Source organism: Lontra canadensis, unplaced genomic scaffold, assembly GCF_010015895.1.
Source record: "Lontra canadensis isolate GAN:19392208 unplaced genomic scaffold, GSC_riverotter_1.0 scaffold10, whole genome shotgun sequence".
Taxonomy (NCBI): domain Eukaryota; kingdom Metazoa; phylum Chordata; class Mammalia; order Carnivora; family Mustelidae; genus Lontra; species Lontra canadensis.
In genome coordinates, this window is record NW_022631004.1 from 17,892,262 (window position 1) to 17,920,080 (window position 27,819).

The following is a 27,819-nucleotide window of genomic DNA, read 5'->3' on the forward strand; positions in this document are numbered from 1 at the left end:
CCGGAGACTCGTAGCCAGCCGGGCTCTCCTGGTGACCCGGTGCTCCACAGCCGATTAGGGGTCTCTCTCAAGAGGTCACCTTTCCTTCTATCAGCCCCGCCCCTTGTCCTGTGAGTCCAGGGCTGCGGCAAGACCCGGACCACCCGGAGGCGCGGGTGGGGGATGGGGTGGAGGGAGGAGGTAGGAGAAGGGAGCTCCTGAATAAAGCTGACCCTGGGCAAAATTGCAAACCGAATCGACCTCAGGCACGGCGGTGGGTGAAGCCCCGCGCCCCGGCAGTGGCACTTTAGCATTTTCCGAGATCCGTGCGCCTGGACTTTGCCTGCTGGGGGAGTTTTTTGTACAGCCCCGCAGCCCGGCGCCGAGCGGAGGTGCAGCCTCTGCGGCGCACCCCCGCCCCCCGCCCTTGCACGTGACTCCCACAGGCCAGTCAGCGCCCGGGAACGCGAGCGCAGGGGCGAGGGGACCCGCTCTGGGAGCTGGGGGAAGCGGAGGCGGCGGGCACAGTGGCTGCGAGAAGCACCGCCGCTGCCGTAGCTCCCGGGGCGCCCAGGGGAGCGCGCGCCCGCCCTCCAGGAAGCTCAAGTCCCGGCAGGTACGGCTTTTTCTTCCGTCGCCTTGCTCTCTCCCTCAGTCCGCGAATCCAGGGCTCCTCTGCGCTGTTTGCCTGGGAGTAGAGAGGTAACTGGTGGATGGAAAGGAGACATTGGTCACCCCCTCCGCCCCCCAATTGGTCAAAGACTGCTCGACTTCGGGCATTGGCTTAATAGCGTCTTTATATCAAAGTAAGATTTGGAGGGAAAGCGAAGAGGGATATTCGAAGTGCTTTAAGGTGTGTGTGTGCGTGTGTGTGTGAACTTGAACGTTTTTAATCCCCGCCCCCGCGTGTATATTCTCCAGTCCTTGTTTCTGCACCTCTCAGGCAGATCCTGGATGGGGATGATGGCCGTGCGAAATCACACTGACCAACTGACCCGGGACAGGCCTCACGGAGGGGCTCAGACGGAGCTGCATGGCCCGTCGGGACTCCCGGGACTCCAGAGTGGTGGTGGGAGGCAGCGCGACTGGGCCTCGGGCCCCAGGGAGGCGCTTCCAAGTCGGGAACGGCTACTGAGCGCCTGGACCTTTTATGCCCTTCTGGTCAGCCTCCTAGCCCTCCTCACTGGGGTCCAGGGAGTCAAACACCACCTACGAAGCTAACAACCCCACCCACTCACATTACTTCTGGGCGAAAGTAGCCGAGGGCCGGAACCCGGGAGGAAAGCTTTGACGTCCCTCCTCCAGCCACGGCTAGCTGCCGCGTCGCTTGGCTTTGAGCTGGGGGTCAGAGGGTCCTTCAGGGAGAGCAGGATGCCTGGGTGGTAAATTGCCACCAGGCTGAGGCAAAGAAGAGGCTTTTCGGTTTGGAAACGGTGGAGAGGGACCCAGGGCTGGTAGGATTTGGGGCAGCGCGGTGACCCTGCGGGGAAGGTTGGGGAAGCGCCGCAGGAGAGTATTTCCTGGGTTCCTCAGAAAAGGAATAGACAGCCAGGAACAGGTTTCAGGCTTTTAAAGAAAGGTTCCATTGGGATAGCCCCCCCCCCCCAACTTCTGAGTCTCCACCTTCCCCAGCAGCGGCCAATTTTATTATTGCTGGCGAGTGTGGTGCGTTCGTGTGTGACAGTTTCTGCGCAGCAGGCCGAGAACCGAGACGCGAGCTGAGCTGAAAGAGCTAGAGTGACTTGTATATAGACGGGGACATTAGGGCAGTCTTTCAATCCTCCCGCAATCAGAAATAAATCGGAAAAGGGCTGTGAGCTAAATCGCTAAGAAAGCATTTCCTGTTTGGTCTGTGAATTTGAGGTGAACTGGAATGCGTGGCCAGGAAGGGAAGAAAAACCGGGGAGCAGGCCTGAGCCCCCATGGCGAGGCCCGACCTGCCATTCTCAGTAGCTCGCGCTGCTACCTCCGCGGATGCCTGAACCGAGGCTTAATAATAGAAACCGGCAGAATGATTTCTTGTCTTTCCAGAAAGGTATTGAGGGGTATTTTCTCCACCTTCTGTTGTTCAGTAATCCAACGCCCAGCTAATGTACCAGCCATTTAAAAAGGCAGAGCATGTAATAAAGACAAATGCTAGATTTATGGCATTTTTAGCATTTACATTTTAAAGCTTGTAAATTAGTGTCTGTATGTATATTGGAAGTTGTCTTACAAAATTATAAATCTTCCTTTCCTGCAGTTATGTGAGAAAAAAGTATGATGTTATGTTTTAGAACTGCAGAAGTTGAATATTAGAGAAAATACAATGAAATAGAAAAACTATTTGATGTAAAAAATAAATACTGAATATTTTATCAAAATAAACTTATGTATTTACTTATTGAAGCCCAGAGATTCCTATGAGGTACTATTTTTTTATCTTCATTTTCAAAGAGTGAAGTTAGTGATCTCAGATCAAATTTTTTTAACATTTTATTTTTAAGTAATCACTACACCCAACCGTGGGGCTTGAACTCACAACCAGGAGTTCAAGAGTCACATCCACGGACTAAGACAGGTACTCCTCAGATCAGATTTTTTTGTATCCACTGTCTAGCCAGACTTCTTACTGGAAAGAAATGTCCAACAAAACAATAATTTGTTGTGTAGTTTTGAAAGCAAATAACAAACCATCTCAGAGTTAACATGTGACATATAGGATACAGTGGTGTTAACTCCATTATCATTAGTGATGTTGCAAAAATGGTTAAAAACATTATATAATGTGTATTAGAAATTCCATTTTCAGAATTTTTTACAATAATTAAAATGCCCATTTATTATAGTATGATTATATCTGAGGCACTGTCTTATGGCACACTAGAAATCTGTACTAATAATGGCTGACAATTGTACAGAACTTTGTGCCTGTTATAACTTTTATAAAAACCCTGTTATAAGTGCTTTATATATAGTAACTTATAATCCTCACAATCCTCAAGTGACTCTACAAGATAGATGCCTTTAACATTTGCATTTTTTCAGATGAGGAAACTGAGGCACAGAGGTTAACTAATGTGTCTAAAGTCATCCATTCAGTAAGTGATGGAGCCTGGATTTCGTGTAATAAAGGTCAATTAATATCTTTAATTCTACTATTGCAATGAAAAAGAAACTACTGTTAAAAGTGACTACCTCATCTTAAGGAGAAAAGTGGGAGTGTCGCGGTCAGGCTCAAACCCTGGAGGCCCACAGATTCTGTCCCTCACTCCCCTTAATTGTATTTTGATCTTTGACAAGTTTCAAAACTTTCTAATGATGCTTCAGTTCTCTTTCGTAAATGGAGGCGACACACTTTTCCTTAGTGGAGCTGTGACAATAAGGACCTGGAACAAAGCAGGTGCTTCAAAATGTAAAGCCCTTATTTTATCAGAAAAAAATGGCTTGGGAAAATAAAAACACAGGATACAAGGATATAACCAAGTCCCATGAATGCTTCTTCCCCCTCAAGCAGTGTCATTGGTGTTCTGATTCCCTACATGGGTGAACCAGGGATTTTATATGGAAAAACCCATTCAGTAAATCCAAATGGCCCGGGGAGTAGTTCTGTAAAGTGAACTTGGACATTCCTTTCACATTTCTGGTTTTGAAACCCAGTCTGAAACATTGCTAAAATATAATTATTTGCAGGAAAAATATCTCGTCTGATTTGACTTCCACATGGTAAAGTGTGTGGATGGATAAGAATTTTCACAATCCTTTTCACAGAAATTCAGCAGACACTGTGCTCATATATAAACATTTAGACTCTACCTCTACTTAAAAAAAAAAAAGATTACAAAGAAAATTTTCCTCGGTTGCTGGTTTTTATAGAGTTTGTCTTTGTCTTTCACGGGCAATCTAAAGTTTTTTCACAGCCTGGGACACTTGGGGTTAGGTGGGACAGAGACTAGCGATATTTCTTGGGTCCCAGGCACTGCCCTGGAAACCCGAAACCCTTGAACTTAGAAAATACTGTGACAAGAATATGCTTGAAAAATAAGGCAAAATTCAAGTCGTTCCTGACAAGCAATACAAAAAAAAAAAAAAAATGACCTGGGTCACTACCCATAATTACATGTCCAATAACCGTGAAGTCCCATGTCCCTAAAACTGCCCTCCCTAGGCTTCCACGAAGCAGCCAGACAGACTCCCGGGCCTCCGCATGACAAATACCGCAGCTTCCTTGGGAGCCGCAGGCTTCTTTGAGAGAGAGTGACGTTTTCCTGGGTTAGCAGTTCGAGAGAAGCAACCTTGAGCATAGCGAGGCTCCTGATGAACTTCCTCTTTTTGTTGTTCCCCTTTTAGGACCTGTAGAAGGACGCAGCCGGTCCCTCTGCATTGGAACCAGCCTATTGCACCCAACGCCGGAGTCTGCGGGTGTCCCGAGGACTGTGCGCGGCCACGGCCGCAGGCGTGACCCGAAGGCCCGTGCCCCACGCAGGCGCCCAGGCACCACCCCGCGTCTTCTGCCACTCGGGACCTCTAGGCCCAGGGGTAGATTCAGCCCCTTCTCCAGCACCTCCAGGAAGAACCAAAATTTCACTTTGGGATTTTCCTATAAACAAGAGCCTAGAGTCGTTTTTGCTCGATGCTGGATTTAATACGTGTATATTTTTGAGAGATTTTTCTTTACTTTTGATTTTTGATCTGCGTTTATGTGACAGACTTCACCTGTACCTTATTATTATTATTTTTTCTATCATTATTATTATTGTCTCTCCCTGCATCGCGCCTTGACTCGCGAGTGACGGGACTCCGAAGCGGAGAGCTCGCGGGGGCGATGTACCAGAGCTTGGCCATGGCGGCCAACCACGGCCCCCCTCCCGGGGCCTACGAGGCGGGCGGCCCGGGCGCCTTCATGCACAGCGCGGGCGCTGCGTCCTCGCCAGTCTACGTGCCCACGCCGCGGGTGCCCTCATCCGTGCTGGGCCTGTCTTATCTCCAGGGCGGAGGCGGGGGCGCCGCGTCCGGAGCCACGTCTGGCGGCAGCTCCGGTGGGGCCCCGTCGGGTGCCGGGCCCGGAACCCAGCAGGGCAGCCCGGGCTGGAGCCAGGCGGGAGCCGAGGGAGCCGCCTACACCCCCCCGCCGGTGTCGCCGCGCTTCTCCTTCCCGGGAACCACTGGGTCCCTGGCGGCCGCCGCCGCCGCCGCCGCGGCCCGGGAAGCCGCGGCCTACAGCAGTGGTAGCGGAGCTGCGGGTGCGGGCCTGACGGGCCGCGAGCAGTACGGGCGTGCGGGCTTCGCAGGCTCCTACTCAAGCCCCTACCCCGCCTACATGGCCGACGTGGGCGCGTCTTGGGCCGCGGCCGCCGCCGCCTCCGCCGGTCCCTTCGACAGCCCGGTCCTGCACAGCTTGCCCGGTAGGGCCAACCCCGCTGCCCGACACCCCAATCTCGGTGAGTACTGAGCGCAAGCACCCGGGCTGGGTACTGGAACAGGCTGTCGTGAGCACTGCTGGGGACATTTAATTTTTCACCAGTGTGCGTGTAGGGTGGCGGGCAGTAGGGAAGGGACAGAACGCGTGAGTTTCAAGGAAGACAGAAGCTGGAGGCTCCGAACGCTGGCGGCTGTGAAAGTCACAGCCCCTGAGAGCCCAGATTCTGTTAAGCGGGAGCGAGCCTACTCTCTAGTGCTCTTCTGAAAGAGAGAGGACTGTAGGGTGGCAGGGTCTGAGTGTGTCCCCGTTAAGCCCCAGACGTCGGGTTTGTGTGACCTCGCCATGCCCATCTATAGGTGACTGCGGGAGGGTGACAGGCTCACTGGAGAGCTGGGAGGGGCAGCTCCGGGAGCCCTTGGTGGACAGCGTTAGTGATCGCGGGGTTTCTGCGCCCATTTCCTCTCGGCCCTCCCTTGGTGTCCTCAGCAGGGAACTGATTACATTGGCGAGGGCCCAAGATCTTTTGGGCCATTTGGCGGCCCAGTTGGAGGATCCTTCCGAGTGGCAGATGATTCTCCTGTCGGGATTTCACACCTGGTACAAAGGAGGGACTGGAGCAATGGAGATGGGTTGAACTGGGGCTGGCACCTTGTGGGTGCCCGGGGACCAGAGCGCACTGCGCCCTGCGCGGGTCTGCGGTTGCACGTGTGCGGGGTGTATGGAAAGCGCATACCTGATCAGCGTCCAGGGGAGCCACGGGAAGCCCAGAAGGGCTTCTCTATAATACCTGACTTAAATGGAGATTTTGCAGCAGTTTCCCTAAGTTGAGCGTCCTCTTGTCCTGAGGGCTGAGGTTAGAAATAACAATCCTAATGGGCACCATTGAATATTTCCTGTGAAATGGCAGAACTGGGAACTTACTGCAAACCTGCGCACTCTGGCCCCGATTTACAGACTGAACAAAATGAAGTCTGAGAAAGGGTCTGCTTGCTTTGGAAAGGCAAAGTAAAGGAAGTGGGAACAACTAGTTCAAAATGCAGACGACCTATGGCCTGTGGAATTTCAGGAAGGGCCAGGATTGGGTTTGGTTGGAGATGGTTTTTGCGGGGGAGGGGAAGCCCAGACCTGAGAAACAAAGTTAACATTTATTGACTACCTACTAAGTGCTAAATCCTTTCACATTTGTTCTCACTTTGAAGAGTAAAGCTTGTCCCTCCCAGGTTTCCAGTCTTAGGCTGGCTCTGAGAAGGGCCCTGGCTTTGAAGAACTTTTAAATTATCCTCTGACCCTGGGTGGCCAGGGAAGGTCCCCAGGGGGGTCCAGCCAAATACACATCCCAGGTAAACTGATTAACCATGGAAGTGGCGCCGGGGCTGGGTCTGTGGCTCCTAGTTTCCCCCTCCCCTTCTCAGGGGAGCCAGACGGCACCCCCCAGGGGAGGAGGGGCAATTGGCTCCGGAGCCTCTCCTAGGGCCTGAGCCAGATAGCTTGGTTGAAGCATCTCCATACAATGGCAGCTGGGAGTGGGTAGTTGGGTGTGTGTGTGTAGGGGGGGGGGGGGGGGGGGTGGTGTGAGTTTTGGCTCTATTTTCTCAGAACTCTCCGTTGCCTCTAGAACTCTCTCTCTGGACATTATGTTTTAAAATAGGGAGAAATGGCCCCAGAGTTCCACTTCTTTTAACTTGTGGTGGGAGTGGAAAGGTTGCTTCCTAACCCCTGTAACCTGGAATGAGAATTTGGTGTTTGGTTAGGGAAAAAAAAGTTCAAAGTCCAAAAATGGAGCATATGCTTTTCTGGTCATCAGAATTACAACCACAACAATGTTTAAAAAAAAAAAAAAGTGCTGGGTGAGTGCACACAGTATTTAAATTCTAACATGTAACCCATACTATTTAGGAGGATGATGGAGTAAGTAATGTTTCCCAAATTTTAGGGTCAGCAGATGACAAGCTAACCTCCAAGGGGCACCTCCTTGCTGAGAAGTGTGGCCTGTCTTCCCAGTACTCTGCTCTGTTCCACTAGTTCAGGAAGTCCCACCTGGCGTAGCAGCTGGATTATCTCCTCTATACAGAGCCAAGTGTGTTAAATGGTCTTCATGAAAGCTTCCATGTTATCTTTGTGAGAGAACGTGAGACATGTGGAACCTGTTGGCATTCCCATCCTCAGCATGTTCTGTAGGTGGCACTTACCTAAAAGCAAGTTAATTACAAAAACAGTGCATGTAAATAAATATCTATTTTTTAATCTTTTCATCCTATCCCTTGACCCCTCCTGTAAATGCCTGCTAACTTTATCAAGGACCAGCTTCCACATATTAGCTGATGCTGAGGGATAGAAGAAACATGATGACAAGTGATTACTGATTTCATGATATTTATTGAGAGCCTGTTGTTTGGAGTTGCCACTGGGCCCCCAGATGGCAAGACAGCATGGTAGTATGACAGGCAAATGTTCATTCAATCCCGATAACCCTGTGATCTTGGGAAAATTACTTACCTCTCAGTCTCCCCTCTTTCTCTGTGAAATGGGATAATCCTAACTACTTTCAGTATTGTTTTATATTAGAAAAATAAGGCAGTGTTTGCAAAGTAGTTGGTTTTGGCCCATAAAAGATGGCTATTTTGTTAAGCAGCTACTCATGATCATGTAGAGTGACCTATTTTTTTCTGATTTTCTCAGGACTGAGGGGTTTCCCAAGACTTGGGATTTTTAGTGCTAAACCTAGGGCAGTCCCCAATACACAGGGATGGTTGGTGACCCTAAACAGACATGAAAATGGGTAAATGACCCAGTAGCATGCTGCAGTAATGAGCTAAGAGGGAAAGAGAGAAAACAGAAGTGGTTCTTTCTTCTGTCTAGGAATCTGGAAGTCTTCACCTAAGTGGTGTCATCTGCATTTGGTCTGGAAGGGTAAGTAGCAGGAGTTGGCCAGGAAAAGCATAGCACCTACAATTAAAAAAAAGAAAGAAAGAAAGAAAAGGACAGGAAAAGTTAAACTCTCATTTGCTATCATATTTTGTGGTGAAATGGTAAAACACAGCTTGGCTTTCGTGTAAATAATATATTTACATCCATAGGTAAAACCACACAGACTAACACACTCTTCATCACAGAAACTAGTTTCAATTTTAGTGAGAAGAAAGAAGAGAACAGCTTTATTTTTTATGAAGTATTAACTGCCTTGTTTTTAACAATAGTTAATATCTTGCCAGAGTTCTTATGTTGATTATTGGAAAAGACAAAAATCAAAGTACGAGAAGCTAACAAGGGCCTCTGTAAGGCCGTACACTTAGGTTGGAAGGAGTTATTCCACCTTGACCACAATGTATATGAACTTAAGTTCATTCCAAGTTCAATATGAGCCTGACCCTGAAACAACCATTGACATCATTAATTAGGCTGCATTAATGGAATTACGTGACCTTACTGAGGGCAGGTAGAGTCTTAGTCATATTTAAGTGCCAGGCACATGCTGGGCACTTGGCAAATATTTGAGTAGAGATCTAGGAGGTAATTGCCACAGAACTCTGCCCAGGTCAAAACACACAGAGTGGCTGCTTCAGAGGCCCACTGGGGAGCCTGGAGACAGAGGGAGCAGGCTGGGAGAGGGTTCTGGAACCCTTGAGAAACCACCGAAGTTGTTTTAGGTCAGTTAAGAGGGAGAGAGAGAATGTGTAAAAAATAACTGATGGGGCGCCTGGGTGGCTCAGTAGGTTAAGCATCCAACTCTTGGTTTTGGCTCAGATCATGGTATCAGGGTCATGAGATTGAGCCCCATGTCCAGCTCTGAGCTCAGTGGGGCGTCTGATGGAAACTCCCTCTTCCTCTCCTTCTGCCCTTCTCTCTCAAATCGATCGATCAATCAATCTTTAAAAAAAAAAAATCTGAAAGCAAAAGCCTTTCAACGTTGTGTTGCTCCAGGTGAGCGAACATTAGGTTTGGCAAGAATGCTTTCTCATACATGATTGTAGTTGTTGAGTTGGAATATGGAATATGGCTTCTCTTAATAATAACCCCCTGGGCACTGAGAGTGCTTAAGGGGATGTGGGTTACCCTCTGCCCAAGGAGCTGGGCAGGGAATTCTTCCATTTCAAGGGCTAGAGCCCATGTTTTTATGCGCAGGAGATAGCTAGAGGGGGATAGGAGAGCCGTGTCTCCTTGTGAAGGAACCAATCAGAGTGGTTACAAAGGTATATCAGTTTGTCAAAACTCATGGAAATGTACTTTTAAAACAGGAGTCTTTGACTGTATGTACGTTATAGCACAATAAAGTTGATTTTTGTTTTAATTAGTGCCTGCAAATACTTAAAGCAGAAAAGGAGGCCATGGAAATGATGTATACATATGCCACGAAGGAAATAGTATTGTAACAGATGTGACTGGAAAAGCAAAGAAAATATGCTTTCTAATGCAATAACAATTCTTTTTGGGTAACAGAGAAACAAGCAATTATAATGCTGTCAAAGGATCTCAAATTTTTAAAATAATTTTAAGGGTTGATTAAAAAAATAACGCAGTCAGGGGCGCCTGGGTGGCTCAGTGGGTTAAGCCGCTGCCTTCGGCTCAGGTCATGATCTCAGGGTCCTGGGATCGAGTCCTGCATCGGGCTCTCTGCTCAGCAGGGAGCCTGCTTCCCTTCCTCTCTCTCTGCCTGCCTCTCTGCCTACTTGTGATCTCTCTCTGTCAAATAAATAAATAAAATCTTAAAAAAAAATAACGCAGTCAAATACATGTATATTATCCAGTGTCAGCGGGGTGATCTCTTTAAAAGCTTTGCTTCATTCGTGGGGTCATGAGAGTTTGTTTATGGTACAGGTCAGTGGAAAACTCTCTCAAGTGTTTTCTGGATCTTTGGGGAACTGCTTATCAATGAAGCCGTTTTCTTTCAGAGCCGGTTCATTTATGTAGGGAACTTTGCGAGATCAGCTCTGAAGTAGCTTGTTTGGCTAGAGATGATTTGTCAGTCTCCGAGAAAACCAAAGTTGTTTGACTTTCCGGTTACCACCCTGAGCAGGTCAGTCAGAGCTGGGGCTGGTCTGTGGTGCTAGACTGAGAACCAATGAAGTGGGGCAGGCGTGTGCCGGGTGGCCAGGGGTGTGTCGCTGCTTCCAGTGAAATCTGTCACCAGCCCAATTGTGTCCCATCAAAAGGTCAGGCCACATTTGCTGGGCACTTTCTAAGCACTCAGGTAGAATGATGCACAGGAGACAGTTTTAGATAACACTTTCTTCTGTATCCCTTTCCATTTTTTTTTTTTTTCTAACTTAAATGAGCTAAGAAAACAAACATACTCTGAGATGTGGGGAAACAGGAACTTTGATACCTGTTGGGGGGAGTGTAAATTGTTAACAAACTTTACAGACGCCCTCAGTGATATCCAAATATTCAACAAATTATAAAGTGGCTACCCTTGATCCAGAAATTTAAATTCTAGAAATTAATTCTGGCCCAGTTGTGGTCCAGTTTGTAATAACAAAAATTGGGAATAATCTAAATGTTTAGTATCAGGGGACTGTTTGTATACACATCGGACATACAATAGGATATCACGTAGGCTTAAAAAATTGGGAAATTCAGGGGCTCCTGAGTGGCTCAGTCATTAAGCATCTGCCTTCAGCTTAGGTCATGATCACAGGGTCCTGGGAACAAGTCCCTCATCAGGCTCCTTATTAAGTGGGGAGTCTGCTTCTCCCTCTCCCACTCCCCCTGCTTGTGTTCTCTCTCTGTCAAATAAAAAAATAAAATTCTTAGGAAATTCATTATATGATGGTATAGAGTCCTCTCCAAAGATACTTATAAGTACAGGATATGTATATTGCAAGTTACTTGTGCTGAAATAAATAAATAAATAAATAAATAAGCGAGCGAGCAGGGTGCCTGGGTGGCTCATTTGGTTAGGGTGTGACTCTTGATCTCAGGGTCCTGAATTCAAGTTCTGAGGTGGGATATATGCTGGAGCCTACTTAAAAAAAAAGAAGAAGAGAGACAGAAGAGTATATGTATTTGAAAATATTTAATTTATCTCTGGAAATACAAGGAATTTGTATTGTCAGTTACCCAGGAGAGGATAACTGGGTAGGTGAGGATAAGGATGGGGAAAACACTTTTACTACATATGCCCTGGAACCTTTTGATTTTTTTTTTTTTTTAAAGATTTGTGTATTTTCATTTAGAGGGAGAGCAAACAGTGGGAGGGGCAGAGGCTGAGAGAGAATCTCAAAGGGGAGGGGCAGAGGGAGAGAGAATTTCTTTTTTTTTTAAGATTTTATTTATTTATTTATTTATTTATTTATTTGTCAGAGAGACAGAGAGCACACAAGCAGGCAGAATGGCTGGCAGAGGCAGAGAGAGAGAAGCAGGCTCTCTGCCAAGCAAGGAGCCTGATTCGGGACTTGATCCTAGGACTCCGGGATCACGACCTGAGCTGAAGGCAGCGGCTTAACCGACTGAGCCACCCAGGTGTCCTGGGATAGAGAATTTCAAGCAAACTTCATGCAGAGCTGGGAGCCTGATGTGGGGCTTAATCCCATGACCCTGAGATCATGACCTGAGCCAAAACCAAGAGTCAGACGCTCAACTGCCTATGCCACCCAGGTGACCCTGTAGAACCTTTTGAATTTTTAAGCAACTCAGCATTTTTAATTTTTATTTTTTAAATAGATTATTTATGTATTTATTTATTTGAGAGAGAGTGCAAGCACACGAGAGCACAAGCAGTGGAGAGGGAGAAGCAGGCTGCCCATCCAGTAGGGAGCCGGATGCGGGACTCTATCCCAGGACACTGGGATCATGACCCAAGCTGAAGGCAGCTGCTTAACGGACTGAGCCACCGAGGCACCCCTTAACCATTTTTTTCCCCCTTAACCATTTTTTAAATAGTCACTTCTATGCTTCTTTATTAGCTCATTAAATCATAAAATACTTTTAAAATATAATGAGGTTAAGGTTAAGTTTTATTCAATTTTACTCATTACCATCTTTGCCATTTTTAAGTGTATAGTTCAATAGTGTTAAATATATTCATATCAGGGGCACCTGGGTGGCTCAGTGGGTTAAAGCCTCTGCCTTTGGCTCAGATCATGATCCCAGAGTCCTGCTCAGCAGGGAGCCTGCTTCCCTTCCTCTCTCTCTGCCTGCCTTTCTGCCTACTTGTGATCTCTGTCAAATAAATAATAAATAAATAAATATATATTTTAAAGATTTTATGTATATAATATATATAAATAAAATATAATAATAAATAATAATATATAGTATAATAAATAAATAAAATAAACAATATATATTTTCATATCCTTGTGAAACAGGTTTCCAGAACTTTTCATTTTGCAAAACTGAAACTCTATGCTAATCAAACAACAGCTATTTCCTCCTCCCCAACCCGTGGTAACTGCCATTTTAATTTCTGTCTGTGTGAATTTGACTCCTTAGGTACCTCATGTAGGTGAAATCATATAGTAGTTATCTTTTCGTGACCGGCTTATTTCACTTAGTGTAATGTTCTCAAGGTTCATCCATATGAACCTTGAGGTAATATGTCATATGACTTCCTTCCTTTCTAACACTGAGTAATAGTCCATTGTATGTATATATCGTATTTTTTAAATCCATGCATCCATCGTGAATAGTTGAGTTGTTTCCACCTCTTGTGAATAATGCTGCTGGGAAAATTGGTGTGCAAAGGGAACCTTTTGAATTTTGAACTGTATGAATATATTACCAATTAAAAAAACATATTGAACCAATTAAGTTATTAAAGAGACATACAGCACTCATGAAGTAACTTCCTGACTCATGAAGTAACTTCTCCCTCCCTCTTTTTGTTTAGAACAGGGTTCTATATTTAGAGTTACGGATGCACAGGAAAAGTACTTTGTAGTATAAATTGTTGTTTATTGAATTTAGCTTTTGGTTTTTGCTTATTTAACAGGAGATTGCCTTACCAAGGGGACAAAAAACCTTTATCCTGTGCTCAGTAATGTCTGTGGGTAGCACATCTCAGCAATTGTCAAATTGCTGGCGTTGGGGGCACAGACACAGGTGCCCTTTCCTGGTGTGGCTGTTGTCCCTCAGGTTATACTGGGGCTAGAACCAGAAAAAAAGGCAGTGAAAGGATGATGTTAGAAAAACAAATTATCTTCCACCAAGGCAAAGTAAGTCTTTTAACCAATTTTTTTCAGCCTGTCCTTTTTTTTGTTGTTTTGTTTTTTAAGATTTTATTTATTTATTTGAGAAGAGAGAGTGTGAATAGGAGCAGGGGAGAGGGAGAAGCAGGCTCTCTCATCTGAGCAAGGAGCCCCATGTGGGGCTTAATGTGGGGCTGAATCCTGGGAGGATGAGTTCAGGACCTGAGCCAAAGGCTGCCGCTAAATTGACTGAGCCCCCCAGGAGCCCCTCAGCCTGTCCTTTTAAGGCAATTGAGTTGTACCGAATTTAGAGCTGAAGCCTGTTGCAAATGTTGCTGCTTTTGTTTGCATACGAAAGAGGAAGGACTGCGGGTTTTTCCATTGCCTTGCTCTAGAGGCAATTCTTGGAGGCCCCTGGATGCTGCTGCTTTAAGAACTTGAAGGAGCCTTTTTGCCCTCTGAAAGTATTTGTCCGCTGGTGACTTTTTTGATCTGCACATCCTGAATAAGGTGCAGATGATAAAGCCCTCTCATGGTTTGGGAATAGGTATCACTCTGTTCTACTGACTTTCTATGGTCCATGACATGGTCTCATGTAGCACAGTCCCTGAAGGATAATTTAAACATTTTATTGGCTATCTGTAGAGCTATTTCTTTGTCTCCTTCTAAAACACATAAGGACAATAATATGGGTGGGATTATAATGGGAGTAACTTCTGATCTGTTTTAGTTTGCGCAAAATATATTTACAAGTTTGGATACATTCGTGTTGGGAAACTAGCTAACAACTTTTTAGGGACAGGAGCTTCTATCTTGTGCTATATATGTGCCTGTATCTTGCTCTCTGTAATGCAATTTATATATAGCAAGTTAGATCCTTTATCAAGGGTCAATGGGGAAGTTGTCAGGTGATAGGGACTTTTTAAGTCCTTCTGGAGAGGCAGATATGATCTCCATTTTGCAGGAGACGAAAGATTAAGTAGTCTGCCCAAGTTCCCAGTAAGCAACAGCTCTGGCTTAGAACCCAGGTTAAGGTCAATTTCCAGGACTTCCATGCTTTTCTTTCATTTACCTCCTTTTGCTTTTGCCAAGTTTAAGATGAGGATATTTATCCCTTCAGGACCATAAGGTGCAGGGTGTTTGAAAGACTCAAACTTTAGGATTTTTTTTAAAAGATTTTATTTATTTATTTGACAGACAGAGATCACAAGTAGGCAGAGAGGCAGGCAGAGAGAGAGGGAAGAAGGCTCCCCGCTGAGCAGAGATTCTGATGTGGGGCTCCATCCTAGGACCTCGAGATCATGACCTGAGCCCACGGCAGAGGCTTAACCCACTAAGCCACCCAGGTGCCCCTAGGATTTTTTTTTTTTTTTTTAAGATTTTATTTACTCGAGAGAGAGCATGGGGGAGAGGCAGAAGGAGAGGGAGAAGCGCACAGCCTGGTGAGCAGGGGGCCTGCTGCTGACTCCATCCCAGGACCCTGAGATCATGACCTGAGCCTAGGGCAGATGCTTAAGGACTGAGCCACCCAGGTGCCCCTTAAGCTTTAGGATTTTCTATTACTTGGTCTCCACCTGCTCCTTCTCCCCAGTGTAGTTTTCCCTCTGTGTTCCTACTTCCCACCAATGCTTCTTCAGGTGCCCTATTCTCTCTAGTGGTCTTCCATCTCATTCTGATTTTGCCCTCCCTGCACTCCGTGAGTAGGACATTAGGAATCCCTGCCTTGTTTCAGCTTCCTTTTCAGCCTCCCGATTCTGCTGTGCAGAGAATTAAAGAGAGGCTTCCCAGAATTCAGACCCTCCAAGCTAGAGGATTCTTTCATTCTGGGGGGATTGCTGGCTGCAAAAGAAGGGCATAACCATATGGCTCTATCAAAAAATCCTTTTCCTAAAAGAAACCTAGAATCAGCTTTTCTGTATTCCTTTCCTCTGAAAATTCATATGTATCTGAGGTAGGAGCCGAGAAAGGGGGGGGAGAAAAGCATTGTAGTAATTATGGTTTTAATGAAGATGAGAATAGGGGTGGGGATGTGTGGATGAGGATAGTGACTGAGCCCTATGGAGTTGAGCTGAGCTGAACACAGAACCCATGGATGGAAGCTTTCTTGTTTCTGGCAGGGGGCCTATGGTTTTATCTATTACTGCTCTGTAATCAGAATTGAGCCAGGATATTCAAGCCTCTTATCTGAATGAAGGGAATTTGGTTTTCTGGCCTTCAGCATTTTGCAGAAGTCTCCAGATTGACTTCATGGCTCTAAGTATCTTTTTTTCCACCAAAGGAGGAATATAATCCAGACAGGTAAGCCATTCCATACCTTTAAAATCATGGAAAAGCCTCTGTGCGTGGAACGTGAGGCTGTCTTTCACTCTTCATCGAGTAGTCACAGATCGGCTTTGTTTCAGAGGATGAGAAATGAAGGAGATACCACCACAGTTTGGTGGATTATTTAAACCAGAGGCTTTGGGATTCCCTCATTGCAGATCTTCAAATGGAATTTGATTCTTAAATTACTTTTGTAGCCTTCCTTCTTCCCTTCCGGTTTAAAGCTCCATTTTTACTTCTAGAAATCCAGTCAAACTTTATCACCTCTATTCAGAATTGATCAATAGCAACTGGTGAGCAGGTTAATTATAATCGCAGAATAAACGCCAAAGTCTCAAAGTTCACCACTTCTGCAGTGTTTCCAAACCCCTCGGGGACCGTGCCAAGAGACTCTCATTGACCCATTCAAAGCAGGTGTGGGAGTTTGAACCAGGGGCAGACAATCGGATCTGGTTCAAGACAACTCACTTTGGTTTCTTATCTGCAGCTTTTCCTATCTTATGATGTCTGTCATTTCAGATAAAAAAAGTTCAGTCAATTGAGCTGGGAAATGGCAAGTTACGTGTTCTTCTGATAAAAGTTTTCAAGTTGTTTTTTTATCAGATTGGGTTGAAATTGTATGTTTCTGTCAAGGTCTGCAATGGCCTTTTCAGATATTTTATCAGGTATTAGGTGGGGAGACTTTTTTTTTTCATTCTCTCTTCAACCTAGCAAAGAATGACCTGACTTCCAAGATCATAAATCAAACCAGGTAAAGAGAGGCAATAATACAAGTTACCCCTCGAAATTGACTAGGTGGGGGGAAAACAAACAACAAATAAAACCTTTCCCTAGCACATAGAAAGAACTTAACTTGACCCTAAATAAAGAATGTGGTTCTCACAGAGTACACACTTAATAGGAAAATACTGCTTATTTGAAAAAAGAAAATGTTTTCCAGGTCAAAGATGGCTTCAGAAAAGCAAATAGTATTTTTTTTTCCAAATAGTATCAATAACACTTAATTATCCTTCTTTTATTAAACTCCACATATGTTTAATATGGAAAAAATAAAACTCACATACACCAGTACACAAATAGTTGATAATCTTACCACCAAAGATAACCACGGTTAGGCATTAATCCTTGACTTCTTGGTTACCATACATATAGAGGCATGCGTATATGTATATATTTAAACAGTCGTAAAAGTTATTGTTTAGTTATTTCAACACCGAAGAAAGTTTTTAAAGATCAGTGACCCAGGCTGGCTCCTGAAGTTAAGATCCCTTAAGTAGAGCAATGATGGGGAATTGGCAGGAGGAACTGCCCATAATAAATAACCAATCAGATGGGAGAGTTGTGTGTAAAAACTCAGTTTTCCTGCCTTTCAGTTTATTGTGTATATAGCCAATTTAAAGCTAGAAGATATGTGCGTTTGACGTGGTTCCCCCTCAAAGGGAGGCAGCCAGTTGCAGGGTATGTTGGTTTGTGAGCCCTGAGCAGTAGCTTTCAGCCCACTTTTCAGAAAGGGAAGTCACTGAGGTGAAGGACCCTGTGCTCTCCTTTTCCTGCTGCATGACTTTGGACACCTTAGCATGCCTCTCTTGGGTCCAGGGCAAGTATTTGTAAGGTTCAGATGCCCATCCAGGAGCAGAAATGGTAAGAAGGGGGAGGGCTGCTCCCTATAGGGACCTTTGGGGTATTTAAAATCCAGGGTATTATACATCTTCCAGGATAATAGTTCATGTTGGCTTTGTCTTCCCTCATACCAAAGCTGTCATAGTAACTTATAACCTTTCTGGGCTTGCCTGAGCATCAGACTCAAATTCGTGCAGTCTCTGTAACGTTGGTTTCCATGGCCACCTGCCTCATTTGAAGCAATGGTGTCTGTGAGATTTGGGGTTTGATGGGCAGTTTTATTTTTTATTAGACATAATAAATTACTTAGCTCCTAATATGTAAGAACAACTTTTGGAAACCATGGGTTGTGTTACCTCAGAGCTGGTCTCAGTTTATTGTTCCTTTGGTTTTGCTTTTCTGTTATTACCAAATCCATTCCGTGTCTGAGTTTCTAGGAGCCTGTGGAGCTCCATTCCAAAGGCCAGACCCAGAGACACCATTTGTTTTGCCAGTTAACCAGCCAACAGGTATTTTTGCCTGCCTCCTGTGAGCTGTGTACTTGTTAGGCTTTGGAGATCAAAAATGAACAAGATGGCCTCTCTATCCCAGCAGCTTACAGCGTGGGAGGGGAGATGAAAAGTGAATGTGCCCTCTTGGTGCAGGGAGGGCACTGGCAGGGTAAATCTGGGTTCCACGGGAGCCCTTAGCATACTTAACTGGCCTGCCACTCCAGACCAGGCTTCCTGGTGGAGGAAATTCCTATGTTGTGTCCACAAGGCGATGCCTGCCTCCCCGCTGTATTTTCACACCCATTTTCCCCAGTCAGAGAAAGAACTCAGATGGAAAGGAGGCCGCATGCTAGAAGGATGTTTGGGAGGAGTTAGCGTATGTGTGTTAGCAGTAAGGCACCACATGGCTGTGTGGTTTGCATCTAGGCTGAGGTGGAAAGAAGAGGCAAAATTCTAGGCCAACCCTAGTTCCCACACCAGATCTCTGCCCTAGGAAGAAGATCCAGGAGGTGGGGTCCTATCTTGTTTTGTAATCCCACCTGCTTCAGGCACTGCCTCTCAAGGTGAGGTGGGTGCCAGGAGTGGCATCGATGAGGAATACAGATAATTATGGGGGGAATTATGGGGGGAAAATACTGTTTATGCAGGTGTGCATCCCTAGACCCGGAAGATGGATTAGCCAGAGCATCTACCTCCCAGGAAGTTTAGAGGTGAAAATAAAGATTTTAAGTTCAATTCTCTTCACTCCCTAGCTTCGACAAATAGCAACTCATGACAAGCTGTTTTCATCTATATGCCCCCCTTCCGCCATACTATGTTATTTTGAAGGAAATTCCAGAGAACTTATCATTTCATCTATAAATATTTCTGTATGAAAAGATACAAGGACACTTAAAGATATATATAGCTTCAATGCCAATGTCACTCTGATAAGAATTATCACTCCTTAATATCATTACATGTCCTCAGTGTTCAGATTTTCTACTTATCTAATTTTCTTAGATTGTTTGTCCAAACCAGGTCCATATTTTGCCTCTGGAGTCATATTTTCCTCTGTTGATGTGCCTCTCAATTTTTTTTTTTATCTATATGTTCCCTTTTTACCCTTCTTTTTTGTTGCAATATATTTGCTAAAGAAACTAGGCTTCTCCTGTAGACTTTTCCTACCCTACAGCCTAGATTCTGTTGATTGCATTTCCTGCATGACATTTAACATGTTCTTCTGTCCTGTTTTTTTTTTTTAATGTAAATCTGTAATTGGAAAAATAGAATTAAGCACAGTGAGCAGTCATTGATGGACGTTGCCCAGATCCATTATTCCATTAGGGGTTGCAAATGGTGACATTCTAATGATCTCATTTATTAGCTGAAATATATCCATAACAATAAAAAATATTTCAGTTACCAAATATTTGGTTACCCTGAGATACAGTTTGTAAAAGAAAGGCAAGGTGAATGCTTGCTGCCTTCATCTTACTTTACAAAATAATGAATTCGTTCCCTGACATCCTTCAAACATTACCAATGACATTTTTTTAGTATTGTTAAGACTCAGAGATTTAAACATATATGATGTGTTATAATCCATGTAGCTATTATCCTGTTTGAAGCTCAGATTGTTCTGTCTTTGCCAGTAGGAACCTGTCCAAGTTGGCTCCTGCGTTCTTTTGACAAAAATCTAAGTCTGATCCTTTCCTGCTTTCCATGTGACAAAATATTCCAAGCTCTTTTTTTTTTTTAAGATTTTTTTTATTTTTTTGACGCAGAGAGAGAGAGAGGTCACAAGTAGGTAGAGAGGCAGGCAGAGAGAGAGGGGGAGGCAGGCTCCTTGCTGAGCAGAGAGCCCGATGCGGGGCTCGATCCCAGGACCCTAGGATGGTGACCTGAGCTGAAGGCAGAGGCTTTAACCCCCTGAGCCACCCAAGTGCCCCTATTCCCTATTGTTAGCATCTTTTCCTCCCAGAAGCTAACTCTGCTAGCTGTGCTTTTTGCTCTTGGGTTAGTCATTCCATGTAGAGTGAGGGAAAACTTCCCCATCCCACCCAAAGATAAGATAAAAGACTTCATGTGACAATACCACACTTCCCATTGAAATTTAGGACTCAGATGCTTTTACTTTCCTTTATGTATCTTTTTCTTTTTAACTGTGCTATGATACACACAACAGAAGATTGACCAAATAACTATTTTGGTCAATATTTTGTACAGCTCAATGGCATTGAGTGTATCCGTATTATTGTACAACCATCACCTACCATCCCTCTCCAGAACTTCTTCCCCATCTGAAACTGGGTATACATTCCCCCTCTCCCTAGCCCCTGTCAGCCACCCTTCTCCTCTCTGTCTCCATGAATTTGATACTATTTACTTCACGTAAGTGAAGTCATTACAGTATCTGTCCTTTTGTGTCTGGATTATTTCATTTAACGTAGTGTTCTCCAGGTTCATCCGTGTTGTGGAGTGTGCCAGAATGTTCTTGCTGTCAAGGCTGAATAATATCCCATTGTATGTGTAGACCACATTTTGTTGATCCATTCATCTGTGATGGACCCTTGGGTTGCTTCTGCCTTTTGGCAATTGTAAACAAGGCTACTGTGAACAGGGGTCTCCTCAAAATCAGTTTGAGCCCCTGCTTTTTGTTCTTTGGGGCATATAGCTGGAAGTGGAAGTGGAACTGGATCATATGGTAATTCTGTGTGGTTTTGAGGAACCACTTTACTGTTTTCCGTGGAAGCTGCACCTTTTTACATCTTTCATGCATCTTTGCAGCTATAAATCTTTCATCCACACCCAAAATTACATTCTCAACAACCCCATCATAATTTCACATTTGCTATATGCCATAACATCTATAGAGTCTCCAAGAAACATCAACACTTTGACGAACAGTCTGTTACTGAAACCAGTTTTGTGTGTTTGTTTTGGTCATTCCTTGCCTTTTGATTTTGGGGTTACTGCCAGTGTTTTCGGCTTTTGGTTTTGTACTCCTCTTCTACGCCATAAGCTGGGCTACTTCTGGTGGACAGCCCCTGCCTCTTGCCTCTTGATGCGGTGCTCCCCCTCAGATGGCCACGTTGGGCATTTTGGATGTTATCACCCATTTCTCAAAACTTTTCCCAGCACACCAGCAGCCTGGTTCCATTTCAGGGATTGACAAAATTGACATGGCTGGGGACAGATATGCAGGGCCTTGAAATCGGGCAGAGGAGTTTGGGGCTTTATGAAAAAGGGCAAACATATTGAATCAGTAAATTGGAAATATGTACACCCAGAGAGGTGTGTGTGTGTGTGTGTGTGTGTGTGTGTGTGTGTGTTTTGGCTGGCTGGCATGGAGACAGACAGCAGAGGCTCAGTGTTAGGCTGTCAGAAGTATTTTCTAGTCTGGAGAATGAGTAAATAAAGTAAAAGGCATGGAAGGAAAGGCAAGAGAAAATCACCAGGACAGATTGGCCAAAGAAGGGCATGGGTGAAAACCATGGTCATTACCTTTCTTTTGAGTCTCTATAGCCTTCATTTGAGGACAAAGTGGTGTGGGAGGTATGTGGATGACTACTTTCATACACCTCTCATCCCCCCAGTTTACACAGGCCCAGGGGCGGTCATTCTGAAGCTGCCCACCTGGAAATTGCATTCAATTTGCTTCATTTCTTTTGGATTTTCAGCTGTTCTTCTATGTTGTCATGGAGAGTGAGTCCTGTTGTATAGCTTTCCTGCTTAGCTGATAATCTCCTGGTGGCAGTGGAGGTGGGAAGGAGGGGATACACAGTAGCAAATGGGACACAAGATCAAGGCAGGAACCCAGGGTTGGAGGCCTCACATCACTGTCCACTCATGTGGACCAAACCAAGTCATTTCTTCATTCTGTGGGATTCCACTTCCTATCAGGAGCTCATAACCGCCCCCCCCCCCCCCCCCCCCCGCTTTTTCCTTTTGGTCCACTACCTTAATTTCCTGGATTGAAAGAATCTGGAGTAACTTTTGAATATGGAATTGAGTAAATTGGTAAGTACATTTTCTCACCCCACATTCCCTCCATGGCCTAGGGACTAGGGAATCTGATTAATCACTTTCCCTTTCTGCCTGGTAGCCTCTGACTGCTGGATCAGCCTGGAAAATAAATGGCACTTCTAGGAAGGGCACCAGGCAGGAACTGGGAGTCTCTTATTTGGCTGCTTTCCTATGGAGGGAAGAGCACATTCTGTATTTCTGGAAAGTCCCTTGGGTTTTACTGTTTAGGCTCAGTGGGTCTTGGTCTTTGACAGGAAGGCCAGGGTAATTGGAGCTTCCGAATCTAGCTCTTGACTCCAGAGGGGAGAGTTGCTGCTGTCTGTTATGGTGGTGAGGAGCGTGGACCCTGGAACCCTGCACACTGAGTACCTCCTGATTATTACCCAGCAATTATTACCCAGCACCTTGGCAAACTATCTAATATCTGATGGTCTCAGTTTTTTTCTTTCTACCTTAATAATTCCATAATGGCCTTTTTATGCAGATAGCTTTTTTTCTCTTGTTCTCGCTCACTTGACTGTGGAAGAATTGGAAACAGACAAGGAAGAATCAAAGAATACACGATCACACTGCCTCTTGGTATCAAAGAGGGAGCAGAAGGTGGATCTTGTGAAAGCAGGAAAGTTGGAATGGGATCTTTCATTGGAATCTCTGCATTGGGCTTATCTCTGCAGGCAGCCTTTGACATAACTCCAGGCAGAACTCCTGAGAATCAAACAGGGCCAATGTTCTCACTATATCTTAAGGTGCTATCTTTTTCTTATAGTTCCAGTAGACTGAAAGTGTTTTCAGGGCATACCTCATTCATTTTGGGGTTTGAGATACGCTTACATGGTAAATACTAAATAGATGTTCATTATCTGAAAAGATAAGGCCTGGGATTCATCCTAAAGTATATGTATGGGTCCTTGGGCTCCTGTACTCATACCTGCGGTCTGGCCCTACTGAGACATTGAGGGAGAGGAGAGGATGCATCCTTGTAAGAGGACAAACCAAGAGACAGAAGTTGAGGGATGACTGTGTCCCCATCCATGACTGGTTGTACAGGGAGAGGGACCCAGCGTGGGTTGGGGGGAGAAATGAGGAGATTGAGGGGTTGTAAGAATCTCGAAAAGGCAGCCCAAACCTAGAAGGCAGGAGGAGAGAAGAGCATGGAAGACCCCAGGGGTCTTCTCAACGGTGACGACAAGGAAAGAGGCAGCTAAGGGTGAGGGACATGCAGGTGAAGTTTCCAGGGCACAGGTGGCATGGGCTTGAGTCTGTAGGCTCATCACCCTGATAGAAGCCTTGGGAACAGGAGAGAGCCCCTGGTGTATGGGGGAGAGTGATAGGGGCAGAGGAACTCTGCATAGCTGGCCTCTGCTGAAGGTGGAGGGCTGGGTGTGGGGCAGTCCAGGTAATAGAAGCTGGGTAAGAAGGGCCAGGAGAGGAAGCTAAAAAAAAAATGGTTAGGTGCCCTCCAAGTTCTACCTTGTGAAAATCACCTGGGCTCATTCCATGATCCTATGGTGCTCTGCTGGGCCCTGATGGTGCCCCCTTGGGCTTCCTAAGCACCACCCGCAAAGTTTTCACATCCTATTAATGTTCTGGCCTCAGAGCCAGATCGATTATAATCTTTCCCTACTAGTTTACAGAAATTTGTGGAATTTTGCTCATCGAGTTTGTCCTTTTCTACCTATGGAGTGTCCGAATCCACTGTTTTCCTTCCTCCACACTTTGAACAGATTCCCAAGATCCGTCTTAGAGAGCCTCTTGAGGCACCAGGGAGTTTTGTGTATACGAGTTACTGCCTCTCAACCTCATCATAACAGACAGGCTCAGGAACTCCAAGAGTCTCTGTAGAAACAAACTCTCCCGTCAGACTCTGTTTAAAGGGTGTAAGTGCCTTTTGATTTGGGTAGGAGCCTGGTCTCCCCCTGCTTGAAGTGCTTCACAGAGGTGACAAGACACTCTCCTTCAGGGAATGTTGATATTAAGTTTCCTGCCCTGTGTAAACACAGCTCCAGGAATGGCATTAATAAAGGGGACCCTTTCCCCAGGGCTAGGCAAAAGGGGCCGTCAGGGGGAGAAGGACGAAGAAGACGGATCTGCTGGGGAGGGGAGAGCTGACCATCTCACCAGCTGTTCATGGTGAAGGCAGAGCGCATTAGCCAGACTTTCTTCCATCATTTTCAAAACTTTTGCTTCTGTTCCTTGTTGGGACCTCCAACTTTTTACTATCGGGCAGCTGATAGTTGGAGGCGCGGAAGAATTTCGTGGTTGAGATCTGGAGTCAGCACCTGATTTATACTTCTAGCTCTTATACCAAGTGCACATGGTTGACCAGAGCCTACTTCATAGCGTTAGTGTGAGTAATAGGAAATAATGTTCATCAGCCATTGTATTTGACATGCTGGGAGTTATTAGCCATTAGTCCCCTGTTGATAAGTGTTTGCTATTACCATTAAAGGGATCAAATAGGATCTGTTTGGTCCCACTAATAAAGGGCTAGCTTGCACAGGGTTAGGTTGCTACCAAGTTGAATTGAATGAGGGTTTTAGAATTTGCCCTCATTCCAGTATCAATCTACATTTAAGGACAGAGACCCCACATCCAACTTAGGTGTGTCTATAATTCCTTCCATGTAGGTGGGCGTTTTACATAAACAGAGGCTAATTGGGGTTGTAGATACCCGAAGAGTGACTTTTGTCATAAGTTTAGAATATTTTAAAAATCCTCCTAAGGGGGTTGGAAGCAGTTGTCTACCTCCAATGAGATCCAAACAAAATGAAAAAAAAACAAACAAACAAACAAAAAAACCCCAAACAAAAAAACAACGTTGAGTTGTGCTCAGAAATAAAAGGTTGTGTGGCTATTAGCCACGGAGGGGAGTGTGTGTCCTCTGGGAAAGCCGTCATGGGGTCTGTCTCTGGGAATCTCCAAGAATAAGTGAGACCCCCCCCACTTCCACCGTGAACTGCCTCCTGGAGTCTCTTCTAGGGTCTGAATCAGATAGTATTATGGTTAACGTGATCATGGCGCTACCGTGTGTTTGCTGAGAAGCAGGGGGGCCAGTCGCTTGGATTGTGGATTTCTGCCAGGAAATGCATCGAACCCATGGGGGCTGCCAGACTGTGAGGGTTTGGAGAAAGATATGAAGAAAAGGAGGAGTTGCTTATTCTTTCATTTTGCAGTTGCTCTAATAACCCAGTGTATACGCCTGCCTGGGCATTCGTCTCTGACTGATAGTATGGGCTGGAGTCGGGCCCTCGGTCTCTTTGTGCCTTTGCCTCTCCTAGAGGAGTGATGTGGACTTGGTGTCCCACCCTGCCTGTCTTCCCAGGAGTGTTGGTGGAAGCTGCACACTGTCCAAATGGGCTTTCTGGGCTTCCAGTTCTTTGGCAAAAATGAATGAATGGAAACAGGAGGGTGAAGACTTGTGGGAGTGTTTTAATGACTCTGCTGAAAACAGTAGAAGGTGAAAAATAGGAACAGGTGAATTACTTGTGCTACAGTAATCAGGAGCAGGGCCTTTTGTCTGGCCCTCCGTTTCGGACTGAGGACAGCAACTGGTTTGAAGCACAGGCCACGAAGAGGAGCATGGAGCCTGAGTCTGCACTCACAACCATGCCCAGCCTGGCTAGCCGCCAGGCACTTTGGAGAGATTGGGTGGCAGCGTTGAGGCCCGGCAGGCACTCTGAAAGCATACGGTGTCACTGCTCTCTTCTGTCATTGTTTCATTATTCCCAATGCCTGTCCTGCGGGCAGGAAGTTGCAGTGTCCGTTAGCAGGGGAGGAGACTGAGGCTGCAGGATGCCCAAGGCCACAAAGGGGCTGAGGCTGGCGGCCCTTGGGTCAGCCTGACTTCCGGGGCCACTGCCCATCCATTCCTGGTGGCGTTGGCCGCACTGATGGCGCACGCCCTCCCATTTCAAGCAACTGTCCATGCTGAGGCCACCACAAGTGCTCCCGAGCCCCTCTAGCAGGGCTGGGCCACTTGGGTGGTCTTCCGTTCCTCAGGATCTCACTGCCACAGGATCTTCCTCTCATCCTGACTTTTCTGTGGCTACTGCTGCCTCTGAGTTTCTTCCTGGAAGAGCCTTAGGGAGACCCTGCCATGAGGACTGTCTCTCCCCAGCGGGTTCCTCTTTTTTGTAAAGATGAATACATTACTGACTAAAAAGAGAGAGACACAGTGGCCAAAAGGTGGGAGCAACTCAGGTGTCCCTAGACGGGTGAATGCGTGAACAGAACATGGTATAGACATATAGTGGAATATTTGTTCAGAAAGGAAGAGGATTCTGACATAGTCTACAACATAGGTGAACCTTGAGGACATTATGCCAAGTGAAATAAGCCAGCCACAGAAAGACAAGTTCTGGGGCACCTGGGTGTCTCAGTTGGTTAAGTGTCTGATTCTTGATTTCGGCTCAGGTCATGATCCCAGGGTCATGAGATTGAGCCTCATGTCGGACTCCACACTCAGCACCGAAGTCGGCGTGAGATCGTCTCCCTCTGCCCCTCCGCACCCCAGCTCACACACACTCTATCTCTCTAAAATAAGAAAAAAAAAAAGACAAATTCCATATGATTCCACTTATATGAAGTGCCTAGAGTAGTCAAATCCGTAGAGACAAGATGCAGAATGGGGGTTACTGGGGCTACTAGAGGGAAGGGAGTTCTCTAACGGGTACAGTTTCAGTTTAGCAAGATTAAAGAGTTCTGGAGGTGGGTTGCACAGCAGCATGAATATACTTAACACTATTGAACTGTACACTTAAAAATGGTTAAGTGGTACTTCTACGTATCTTTTACTGTAATTGAAAATAAAAAATAAAGAGGCAATGTGAAAGCTTAGCGAATAGAGAATAAACTGTAGAACTTCTCTCTTCTCAAGACCACATTCTGTATCCTTCTCCAAAGGCGTGAGCAGTATGAATGTCTTAGTTGGTAGTCCTTCCTGAGTTTGCTGTATCATACTGCTTTTCTGTAGTAGCTGCACACTTTTCCCTAGATGTCTGCCAGGTAAGCGAAAGTTGTAAAAGGATGCATTGAACGACTAGATCTTTGTCATCAAATATGCTTCAGGAGCACTGGGACTCAGCTGTGGTGTTTTGGATGGGAGGAAAAAAAGGCCCAGAGTTGAGGTCTCCACAGCCTCCATGCAAGGAATCTCCACTTCTAGACTAGAGTGCAAAAGGAGAGAGAAGATAAAACCTACCCAATAAACAAGGTGTGAAATATATCCTGATCTCTATGTGCTTATAATTTGGCTTAGGATCAAAATGTAGTTTGGTAGAAAGAATAAAATAATGCTGAATGATCTAGACGATACTCCATGACAAGGATAAAATAGGTAATTCAGTATCAATGTGATTAATGGTCACGTAAACCCACGGAAGCCCTGGGTTAGTCTAGGAAGTCTAGTGAGCGGAAGAGAGCCAGTGATAGGATTTGAGAAGGATGTATTGTGAAAAAAGGGGTGGACACTTCATGTGAAAGAAGCTGAGGAAAGGTTTCCCAGGCCTCCCTGAACACCAACAAATCAGGTTAAAAAAAAAAACAAACTGAACCCCCAAAAGTAAAAATTTCATCCCCAGTGAGAGTAGGAAACAACAACTACCCCATCTACAGAAATACTGTCAAATACAATGGAAATTCAGACCCCACTGAGGATCCATACCTCTCAGCTCTCCAGCAGGTTGTAAATTTCCCAGGTAAGAAAATAAGTGGGATTGGAAAGAAAGAGCCAAAGTTTTCATTATCTGCAAATGAGAGAATGGTCAGCTTTGGTAAACAGATCTGCAAGATTGCTATGGAGAAAGCTATCAAAACTTTGCTAAAGGATGTCAAAGAAGACATGACAGAATGGCAAAAGACACTATGTTCTTGG

General features: G+C 45.4%; 1 protein-coding gene across 2 annotated transcripts in view; it reads left to right on the top strand.

Moving 5' to 3' along the window:
- Positions 1–4,693: 4,693 nt before the first annotated feature.
- GATA4 (GATA binding protein 4) overlaps positions 4,694–27,819 on the top strand; it is a 49,536-nt gene continuing 26,410 nt past the window's right edge. For both annotated transcript variants that reach the window (XM_032855746.1, XM_032855747.1), the window contains exon 1: positions 4,694–5,399. In XM_032855746.1, coding sequence (XP_032711637.1) covers positions 4,784–5,399 — 616 coding nt within the window. In that variant the 5' untranslated portion in view covers positions 4,694–4,783. The remainder of the gene's footprint in view (positions 5,400–27,819) is intronic.